Source organism: Camelina sativa, chromosome 11, assembly GCF_000633955.1.
Source record: "Camelina sativa cultivar DH55 chromosome 11, Cs, whole genome shotgun sequence".
Classification (NCBI taxonomy): Eukaryota; Viridiplantae; Streptophyta; class Magnoliopsida; order Brassicales; family Brassicaceae; genus Camelina; species Camelina sativa.
The window spans coordinates 26,103,313-26,114,763 of record NC_025695.1 but is presented as its reverse complement, the minus strand read 5'-3'; the positions used below and the strand labels follow the sequence as shown (position 1 = coordinate 26,114,763).

Here is an 11,451-nt window from a genome sequence, read left to right as displayed (position 1 = left end):
GAATCAGATTGTAGGCTCGAAGAGGATGTTCTAGGATTCCATGCCACACACAATTGAGTAACTCACATAATCAATCTAGTCATGCAATCCCAAACATCACAACAGAAACCTAGAGAACACAAACCTATAACCGTAAGCGCTCTGATACCAAACTTAAAAGACCTGACCCGTTTTTTTTTTTAAATAATAATAACTACAACTAGTGGTCCCATACTCACAAGCCACCTAACCACAAGCACAACCAACAGCGGAAATATCAGATACCAATAACCAAACGATAATCTAATAACTAATAACCAATAATCAAATATAACGTTACTCCAATATCAAACAACAGGAAACAAGGAACCAGCAACCTAGCAAGTTCTAAAGACCCAACTCTAGCAACCTATCAATGCCAGACAACATCCAATCGAGTCCCTAGAACATTCTCCCCTTCATTGCCTTGATTCCACGATCACACTTTGCCTTTACCTGCATCACAACCACAAATTGCAATGCATGAGTATTTTATAAACACTCAGTAAGGCAATCCTACCATCTACTGGGCTATACACACAAGAAATAGAGATACTCTAACCATCAACCAACAATCAACAAACAAACTAGGCTCTACATTGACCGACAAAAGGCTTGCATCGACCGACACCAACAGGGACAAGCATCGACCGACACATGGTATGCATCGGTTGACACAAGGTTCACATGCATCGACCGATGCTTCCACTTGCATCGACCGAGGCATGCTCGACAATACGCGGAAACCCTAGTTGCATCGACCGACGCCTCCACATGGCATCGAAGAATGCTCCTAGGTCAAGCCGCGCCGTCCTCGCACTGCATCGACCGATGCACATAGTGCATCGACCGACGCACATGCCGAGCATCGTTTTTCCCCGAAGCTTCTCGCCGGATTTCTGTTCCTGCAAACACCAGAAACAATCCCAAGCCACAAGAAAGCTTCCTAACGCCTCATACAACATTCTAACAAGCCTAACAACACATAAAACAAACAGATCAGAGAATCTCCAGCTTAGATAAGCAATGTTCATGCACTTACCTTTGCCGCAGAAGAAAACGACCAAAACACAGGAAGAAAACGACCCTAGGACGCTCCTACAACGATCCCAGCTACAGATCTCTACAGGAACAGCTTCCAACTACAAGAAATCACCAAGAACACTCAAGAACTCTTCTTTTCCTCTTTTGTTTCTCTCAAAAGCAGCTAAACACGCCTAATGAGACAAAACTCGATTATAAGGGTTTTCCTAACCCAAAACGCAGCGTTTAACTTAAGTCAAAATGCAGAAACTCAACCCTGCATCGACCGATGCACAACCTGCATCGACCGATGCAATCCCTAAACCGGGATTTCGGTTCACGGGTGTTACACATGAGCAGGGAGATACATCAAACCGATGGAGTCCAAGCAATTCTGGAGCTCTCTGCAACCCCCTGAGTGTACTTCGAAGTATTGACGACGCTCTGACGGCAGCATAGCTTCGGATAGGGGTGTTTGTTGCCATATCCTTGAGATTGTTCTAGAGACCGACTCTTTCGTGTTGCAGGTTTGCTCCATAGACAAAAGAGGTTGTGAATTGAATTTCCTTGTCCGACCAAGAGATGCCATAGGTGATATACTACTGTCTAGACTACTTATAAGTCATTACCTTGACTGGTTTACTACTGACAACCCAAATTCTCCCAATAGGGGTGTTCATAATTTGAGATTAGACTCTATCCTGGGAGGATCTTGTTCAAAACAGTCTGAGCATTATGCTCCAAGACATGAGTCTCCAAAAGACAACCAAAAACAAGTAAAAATACAAAAGGATTTTTCCTCTCTGGCGCTCTTCCCGAGGTAGTTTTTTTCTTTAACTCCTCCCTCCCCTTCTTTGTCCTCTGAGTCAGTGGCGGCCACCGGCGGCGGCTCTCTTCTGACATGGCCAAGAAAAACCGCAAACCCAAGTTACCCTCTATGCCGACCTCTTTGGTCTCCCCCCAGATAAGTAACCCCTCTTCTCCGCCTGCGGTGGATTTGGGACCAGATCTAAAATTGGATGTAGACAATCACTCGTCTCCATCTCCGATACCTACTTCAAAAGCTGAACAAGGTCCCCAACTCACTTGGGCTGAAAGGACCTACGGTGGCTCTTGTACCCTCAAGAAATGTGTCTTTCCCTTCCGATTGGATTCTGGGGAGCTCTGTGTGAAAATCCCAAATCAGGTTATTGAGAACAGCAAACCTCTTTGGAAGAACTTTGCCGTTGGTCAGTTCTACCGCTAAGCTCCACCTTTCAGGAAAATTCGAGCAATTGTAAACCTAATCTGGAGTAAATGGCATCAAGACATTATGGTCAAGAAGCTCGACACTCCGAATACCTGCCTGTTCAAGATCCCCAATGTCTCCACGAGACAAAGAGTTCTTAAAGAAGGTATTTGGTCAATTGATGGCTCGACTATGTTTGTAGCTGAATGGACTCCCGGAGTCCAACCTTCCAAGCCGTCGTTAAAGAAAGCTCCGGTATGGATTGAACTTAGAAACATCTCGTATGAATTCTACAGTCCGCTGGCCCTTAGTCATATTGCGAGCTTGGTGGGACACCCAATCTGCCTCCACAAAGAGACTGAGCAAATGACGAACTTCGAAGTGGCAAAGGTATTACAGAGATTGACTTACACACACCTTTACCAGAGAACGTTTTTGTCCCGTTCGAGTCGGGAGTTACACGTAGGGTTTCAGTGTCCTGTCTGCACCTGCCTCATGTGTGTCCTTTGTGTGCTGAAGCAGGTCATACTTCAAAGCATTGTACCAATGCTCCACCTCTCTGTACGTGCTGCAAGAAAGCGTACCACTCAGAGTCTATTTGTCCTTGGAGGAAAGGTAAAGAAAAAGTTGTCGCCCCTGATCTTGCTCCAAGCGCTCCTCTTCCAGAAGTCGTGCAACTTAGAACAACTTCAAAGATGTGGGTTAAGCGAACCACAAAAGAGGCTCCCTCTTCCTCACCCAGCCCTGAAGAGCACCCTCCTTTATCCCCTGTATCAGAGACACAACCTTAACAGGTGGATTCTGCTACTCCTATGACGAGCCCTCTGGTTATCCTTTTGGAGAACCCTATTATGGAGAAGGACATCGGCCAACATCTCGGGACCACATCTGCCAGTCCTCTCGAAGATGAACTAGAGGAGAAACCACCCGAAGATTCTAACGGTGGCTTCATCAGAGTCCTATCCAAGAGTCAAAAAAGAAGATTATAGCCAAGCTTAGAAAAGGCTCTATCCAAGCAGGAAGGTTTTCCTTGCGCCACTAGTTACCCAAAACACCTCTTTTCACTACAACAAATTTCTCCATTCTTAGCGTACGATAAATGCTAATATATGTGATACACAACAATTTTGTAAACACTGTCTCTGCCCAAGATATAATAGACCCCCCATACAATAAAGTTTTTTACTCCTGCTATTATATCGTTATATATAATAGCGTAATGTTGGCCTTATAAATGTTTTAAATATAGCCTCTGTAAATGCTCTTAAAACTTATTCAATAAAATTATTGCACTGCTGTTATAATTTATATTGTTGCAATATTTTATTGCTGTTACATTTCCTATAATGTCTTAATATTTGTGCTATGATTTAGTGTTTTTTTGATAATATTAAAATCCATTGTGCTATATTACCTGTTCATATTAGAGCTATTATATGGTTACATTTTAAAAGTGGAACTGTTTTATATGAAAATATATATAATATAAAACATCCAACAAATACACTTTAATCCAAAAATACATAAGTCTCAACATACATAAGTTTCAATATCATAAGTTCCCATAAGCTAAACAACACAAGTCTAAATAGCATAAGTTCCCATAATCTAGATAAAGGTACTACAGTTCAAACCATTACCACTTTGTCCTCTGGCCATTCGATTGTTGTACCAATTGCATCTTCCATACACTCGATAGCAGAAGTACGCCTCCAAACAGCGGCATCATTAACCTTCACCACATCTACCCAAACACGTACTGCATTAGGTCCCAATGGAGCACAATGGACAACTTGGTCTGAATTGTTTGAAAACCAACATCCTTCAGCAACGACCCGCTTCTTCCGGTAATATCCAACAATTTGCACTTCTGATTTTCCTTGCTAACTGACTCTTTCTTTTTACGCTGACAATATAACAACATATTTTAAGCAACAACAACAATACTAAACATCAACAATTTATATATTGGCAGGCCATACTATTAGCAATAACATAAATAACACTTAAAGGAGTGAAGTACATTACCGGCGATCTCCGAACAGGTGAGTCTATAACATTTTTAGCTTTCTTGACAGGGGCTGAAGGAGTTGCTTCAGATATCTGATTATGAGATGAGATTGTTTGCATATTAGGAGTTGGAATCTGAGACTAAGACAGTGGAGATTCATCTGTGGTTGTTTCAAACACAACTCTACTTGCAGGCCATGCTACGAAAGTCTTCAAACAGTCATCAATGATACTAATTTATGTTGTATGTCTCCATAGAAATGTCTCAAGTTTCAAGACCACATCCACAAATACATTTACTGCATTAGGTCCGATTGGAAGTCCATTAACCAATACATCTGGTTCTTTTGACTGCCAACGCCCTTCAGCAACAACCACTTCTTCATTTCCCCTCCAATTTAGTAGTATACACTTGTTTGCAGAAGCTGTATTTGGACTCTAAAACATGTGAAAATATATGTTATTGATTATCAAAATACCCGGTTATATACATATATGTTATTATTACCTTTGGCGCATTGTCTTCTTGGAGAATACAATTGTCATCTGGCCAAGCAAGCATTTCTCCAACAGCTTGTTCCATATTCAAGATGTTAGTTGTAGGTCTCCATAGGAATGCATCTGGTTTGATTGCAGTTTCCACCAATACTTTATAGGAGTTAGGCCCTAATGGAATCCCATTCACAAAGTCTTGAGGATCAGAAGACATCACACTTGCTTCAGCAACAATCTCACCAGTACCATTACAATCCAAAAGCAAACACTTAGGATGTGCTCTATTAGTGACACTCTACAAATATTTTCATCGTTAAAAGTTAAATGTAAGTTAAAATCAATGATATATGATCTACTGCCAAAAAAAAATAACATGATTACGTACCCTTGCAGCTGAATTTTCCCCGACCTCAGGTTCTCCTCTCTGTTACATAAAAACAAAAGGTAACTTAGAACTGATGAATCAATACCATTTCACTCTAATAATGCTTTAATGTTAAAAGACTACTAACCTTCAAATGTTCAATGACAGCTTGTAAGTCATCTACTTTTCTTTGTAAACTAACTTGCTTTTCTTTCATTTCAGCCATACACTTACTGTTGACTTGGAAAAAAGACAGTTTTGTCATACTCATCCCTCTGCCCATAGCCCTTAACCGACCAGGATTATCAGCTCCTAACAATTGTGAAAGACCATCTGACTTTGGATTTGTTGTTGTTGAATGAGGAACACTCTCCAACGCAGTTGCCTTTCTCTGAATAACAAATAAACAAATGCATAAACAAGTTACATTATTTGACTACTAATTCATAAACATTCAAACAGAAAATATAGAGTATAGTTTAGACTGACAATCTTTTCAGCGGCAACAATATTAACCGGCGTTCCATCTTTTTTAGTTCTTGACTTTACCCAAACTTTCAGCCTTGTGACCTTAGATGGTTCAGGGCATTCCTTTTTCGGAAATTAAAATAAGAAATGACATTACAAGTAATTATTTGACAATATAGCTAAGATCATACGATTAAAAACTCACCCTCTCTTCTGCTAGTCTAACCATTCCTTTACGGCTACAAGTGTGAGGAATCTGTTTACGCCTTCGTTCCTTGAATTTATCACTAACAACCTGCATAGAAATGTTGTTAAAATATAGCAAGCAAGAAATGTTATAATACAATCACCAAACTTATAACCTAAATAGAAATGTTGTTATATTATTCGGTCGCATTTTCATCCTGGCTTGGTTATTAGAAGCTTTTCTGATCTTAGTTACAAGACGTGATTTAAAGCACCTCCACAAACATCCCATCTGGCTCATCACAGAAGTCTTTTGATACTCTTCATCAAGTTCTAATCTAGCCTGCATTTACATTGATAAAAACATTGTGAAAAATGAGTGGTAATTAGAATAAGCTATATTTAACATATTTATAGTGGAAAAAATGCAACCTGAATGGATTTCCAGAGAATGTCTTCAAGTCTGCACTAACCATCCTCCAATCATCAACTAATACTGGAACATGTTCCCGGACCAAACATCCTACATAGGATGCCAGCTTCACTGACCCAGGACCATAAGCTTCTCCCATCTCATTGTACTCAACTTTCTCCTGTGTATTTGGATCCTTTGCAATGTATTTCATTTTGGTAGATCCTCGCTTTTTCTTACGATAAGGCTGATGTTTTTCCACCTCATTATCAGCAGCAGGCAATTCAGACTCATTGTCATCCACTGGATTATCATTTATACCTTCGTCAGCATTTTCAGCAGCAGACTTTTCGTCTTCTCCATCATTCTGAGTCGCAGGCAGTTCAGATTCCTCATGATTCTGAAGCTGTTCAGATTGATGCTCAGTATCCTCTAAATGATGTTGTTCAAATTGCAGCTCAGGTTCTATTGTACACACAAACTCTACTGCACTTTCTTCCACATTCTTCTTCCTTTTAGTTGCTTTCTTATTCTGACCCATTTTAGTTCACCTGAAAACATAAGATAAATAGTTAATAAAAATGGTAAACAACAGTTAAACACAAATCATACTTAGTAGACAACAGTTAAACACAAATCATACTTAGTAGATAACAGTTAAACACAAATCACAACATTATTAACAACAAGTGATCAATCAATATAACATAACTAAATGAAGCTTCCATTACTGAACGAGAAGATCCAAAGATACATTAGAGTAAAACTAAATTTTTTTAACTAAAACATTTCTTTCAAACATAAATGCCTTCACAGTCAGCTCTGGCATTTTGTGCTTCATCATCTAAGTCATCATCGGTCATGGACACAACTGATGGCAATGGCCCACAATCTAGATTTGCATCTGCTGAATCCTCCTCACTGTCTCTCCTGGGAGGACATTTCAGAGCAACATACCAATTAGACATATCATCTTCCCTTGAGTAAAATATTTGCTTTGCTTGAGAGGCTAATATATATGGATCCTTTGAGAATGTAACTTGGTTGTGGTTGAGGTTAACAAGTGTGAATCCATCTTCCACTTTGACACCATTACCTCTAACTGTCCATTGACACCGAAACAAAGGGACATAAAAGACATTATAGTCCACCAATATTATGTCAAGAACTCCACCATAGTATGACACTAAATCAACTACTTGTGAAGTGTCTCTTGCACTGGATCTACACATTTTTGTTGCCTCATAAAAGACCCTACAATTCTGACTTTGCCTTTGAACTGAGACAGTATAAAACCTCTGCCCATTTACTATATAATCCGTGTATGCCCTGGCTGTACTACGCGGACCATATGCCAACTATTTAAGAGTTTCTCCATGTGTTTCTGAATCAATATGCACCTACAGTTGACAGAAGTCAGCTTAAATTTTTGGGCCGTCAAATGTATATAAATTTCACTAATAAAAGATACTTGCCTATTCCTTTAACCATGATCCAAAAATTTTAGTATGAAACTTCCACAACAATGTTCCATCACGTCTAGCTCTTGCATTAGTGTTTTGTAAATATTCCAGGTGCATGCTTGTAGATAGAAAATACATGAAATATTAGACTGTTGTTAATAAGTAGTCCTGGGCATTCGGTTTAATCAAGTTATTCGGTTCGGTTTAATCGGTTTTTTAAAATTTCGGTTATCTAAAAATCTTGCCAAAATAACCCGAATTAAATTTCGGTTCGGGTTATTCGGGTTGGTTTTTGAGTTTTAAATCAATTCCGAATTGAACTGATATTTTTTCTATTTCGGTTAATATTAACCGAATTACACCAAAACAATGTTAATGAGCTCAAAAAAACAAATCTAATTACAAACTAATTAAAAACCCAATTAACAAAAAATTACAAAAAACAAAATAACAGGCCCAGCCCATTAACAATTAGGGTTTTCGATACATTGCTCATGGTGAGCAAGCGGCAGGAACGGCGATGCCAACCACAACGGCGGCGGTAAACTTCCCTCTCTCTCTTCGAGATGAGATCCACTTGTTGGACTGGAAGGACTAGGTCATGCTATAGTCCAAATGCGCAAACTGAGAAGATCACAAACTGAACCAGTAAATCACGAACTGAACCAATAAATCACGAACTGAATCAATAAATGGCACAATAAGAGAGGTCTGAGACCAATTCTTCGGCTATGTGATCGGGTTGGATGTGAGTCTGTTCGATATCCATTTGCGGTACAAGAAGAACAAAGAAGAAGGACTGAAACGATTGCTTCAAGTGGTAAGAAGAACGAAGATGAAGAAAGTAAAAGGAGGAAGAAGAAGAGGGTTTCTTTGTGAGGAGAAGCGGAATACGGAAGAGATTAGAAAACATAGTTGCATTAAGAAATATAGGGTTTTGTCTTTTATATGTTGTTCCCTTTAACCAAGAAAACCGATCGGTTATCGTCTGCCGAACCGAACCGAACCGATAACCGAACTCTAATTATAAATCCGCCTATCGGTTTATAACAGTAAATCGGTTCGATACCAAAAACTGAAATCGTCGGTTTATTCGGTTTGGTTTAAACAGTTTTTGCCGATTGCCTAGGACTATTAATAAGTGACAACTAACAAGTGAGATTAATCGGGAAACAACAACTTACTCCACATATGGCTCCACCACAGCGGTGTTTTGTATCACTGCAAGATGGATAATCTGTCTCTCTGATTCAGTAAGCTCCATAGACGTTGCTGCTGATATTGGACGACCCTTTAATATGGACTTGCTTTCATATTCTGTATTTCTATCAAGCTTCTCTTCTACTTTTGTTGTCTTCTTCAGAAATTCACTGCAAAACTTCATGCTTTCATCTGCAAGGTATGACTCAGCTATACAATCTTCTGGTCTTGCTCGATTTCTTACATAGTCTTTCAAAATTTTCATGTACCTAGTCAGAACGAAAACTATGAATATCTACACATAATCATCCAATTTTATGAATTTAAGTATAAATCTGAAAACAGTACATTTCAAAAGGGTACATCCAACGAAAATGTATTGGCCCTCCTAGTCTTGCTTCTCTTCCTAAGTGTACCGTCAAGTGCACCATAATATCAAAGAAAGTTGGAGGGAAAAATCGTTCAAACATGCAGAGTGTTTCCACAACTTCAGCTTCCATTACTGAAATTTCCTCTCTATCAATCACACGCTGACACAAATTGTGGTAGAATGTGCACAATCGTGTGATACCCAACCTAGGACCTATAGTTAATAAACCTCTAATTGCAACTGGGAGAACTTGTTGCATTAAAACGTGATAATCGTGAGATTTGAGTCCTGTGATCTTGCAATCATCTAAGGTTACACCTCTCGATATATTAGAACAATATCCATCCGGTCCTTTGAAGTCAAATAGTCGTTGACAAAAGATTTTCTTCTCTGCCTTTGACAAAGACCAAGGTGTTGGGGCAAGGTACGTTCTTTTACCTTGGGATTTAGGGTGTAAATCCTTTCTGATGCCTAGAACTTCAAGATCTTTCCGAGCATTAATACCATCTTTTGATTTTCCACAATGTAACAGTGTCGAGACAATACTTGCAGCCACGTTTCTCTCCACATGCATTACGTCTAAATTGTGTCTTACTGGCAGCTCCTAACCAAATACAAATACACAGTTAAGGAAATTAATAAAAACCTGAATCGAGAAACTAATTTATATTCAAGCAATCAACATACCTCCCAATAAGGTAGCTTGAAAAAAATTGATCTTTTTTTCCATCTTCATAACTCATCCAAGTCAATTTCTTCTTCTTCCTCTTCCTCGGATTCAAAATCTTCATCCTCACTGTCAGCTACTGAACCAACACATTCAGTCCTTTTTCTTTTCTTTCCAGGTTCTCTACCATTTCCAAAATTATTTCTGTAATTTTTCAAGAGTTGAGCAATATTACGGCCACTTAATATTCTGTCCTTTCTCCCATGTTCAGCATGTCCATCAAACCATGTTTTTTAACTCGATACATATGTGTTGGAGGTAGAGATTTTCTATGGCACATAAAGACATGTTTTCTGCTGTGACTCAACCACAAACTATCTGTGTTCTGCCCGCATATAGGACAGCCCATTTTTCCCTTTACTTTGCAGCCAGCCAGATTCCCGTAAGCTGGAAAATCACTTATAGTCCAAAGAAGCATTGCCTTAAGTGTAAACGTCGTTTTACTAAAAACATCATATGTCAATTCTCCATTGCTCCACAAATGCACTAGATCCTCAATAAGAGGTTCTAAGTAGACATCAATGATATTTCCCGGTTGATGTGGACCTGGAATCAACAAGGTAAGCATGATGTTCTCCTTCGTCATACATAGGTGAGGAGACAAATTATAGTTCACCAGCAAGACCGGCCAAGAGCTATACCTTGTATTCTTCATGATAAACGGATTAAATCCATTTGTGGACAGTCCAAGATGGATGTTCCTTGGTTCAGAAGCAAATGATGGGTATTTATCATTCATTTGATCCCACGTCACAGAATCTACTGGATGATGTATCTTCCCATCGTTGATCTTGTTACTGAAATGCCACCTTAAATCTTTAGCCATTTCTTTAGACCTAAACATCCTCTTCAGACGAGGAATTATCGGAAAGTACCATAATACTTTTTGTGGGACACCCTTCTTGATTTCACCAGTGTGCATATTGCTCTTCCATCTTGAAGCCTTACATTTGGGACAGTTGTCCAGCTTCTTGTACTTCTTTCTGATTAGGCAACAATCATTTATGCAGGCATGAATCTTTTGATAACCCATATCAAAAGACTTCAGAAATTTCTTCACATCATTCAGTGATGTGTGAAGTACATTACCATTGATATATCATGGTTTTTAGGTGTTTTTAGCCATGATATAAGTCTTATTTATAGAGTGTTTTTGGTATTTTTAGAGTCTTTTGAGTCTTTATAGGATTTAGCATAGATGGGAGCATAATAAAGCTAAATAGGAGGATTTGGCATACAATCAAGCATTGAGGCTGAGCTACGAAGTTGGAAGACAAGTTCAGACATAAGCATCGGTTGATGCTAGTGATAGCATCGATCGATGCATCATCCAACAGTAGAATCGGAAGTTTTCCCACAAGTTTTGAAGATTTACAAAGCTGCCCCAAAGTTTTCCATATTTGCATCATGAGTCGCTAGACGTGTTTTAGAAATATAAATGGGATTTTATGGTCATTCTTTAGACCTAAGCTTTATTTTTCCCTTCA

At 39.1% G+C, this 11,451-nt stretch overlaps 1 protein-coding gene and 1 long non-coding RNA gene across 2 annotated transcripts; both read right to left on the bottom strand.

Annotated features, from left to right (window-relative positions):
- Positions 5,035 to 5,496, bottom strand: LOC109127593. The gene is made up of 3 exons (XR_002034147.1): positions 5,287 to 5,496; positions 5,160 to 5,198; positions 5,035 to 5,069 (listed from the first exon to the last, which is right to left on the bottom strand). It is a non-coding gene; the product is annotated as an uncharacterized LOC109127593 (long non-coding RNA).
- LOC104728351 lies at positions 8,848 to 10,790 on the bottom strand. The gene is made up of 3 exons (XM_010447342.1): positions 10,326 to 10,790; positions 9,284 to 9,841; positions 8,848 to 9,162 (listed from the first exon to the last, which is right to left on the bottom strand). The coding sequence occupies exons 1-3, from the start codon at positions 10,788 to 10,790 to the stop codon at positions 8,848 to 8,850; spliced, it is 1,338 nt and encodes a 445-aa protein (XP_010445644.1).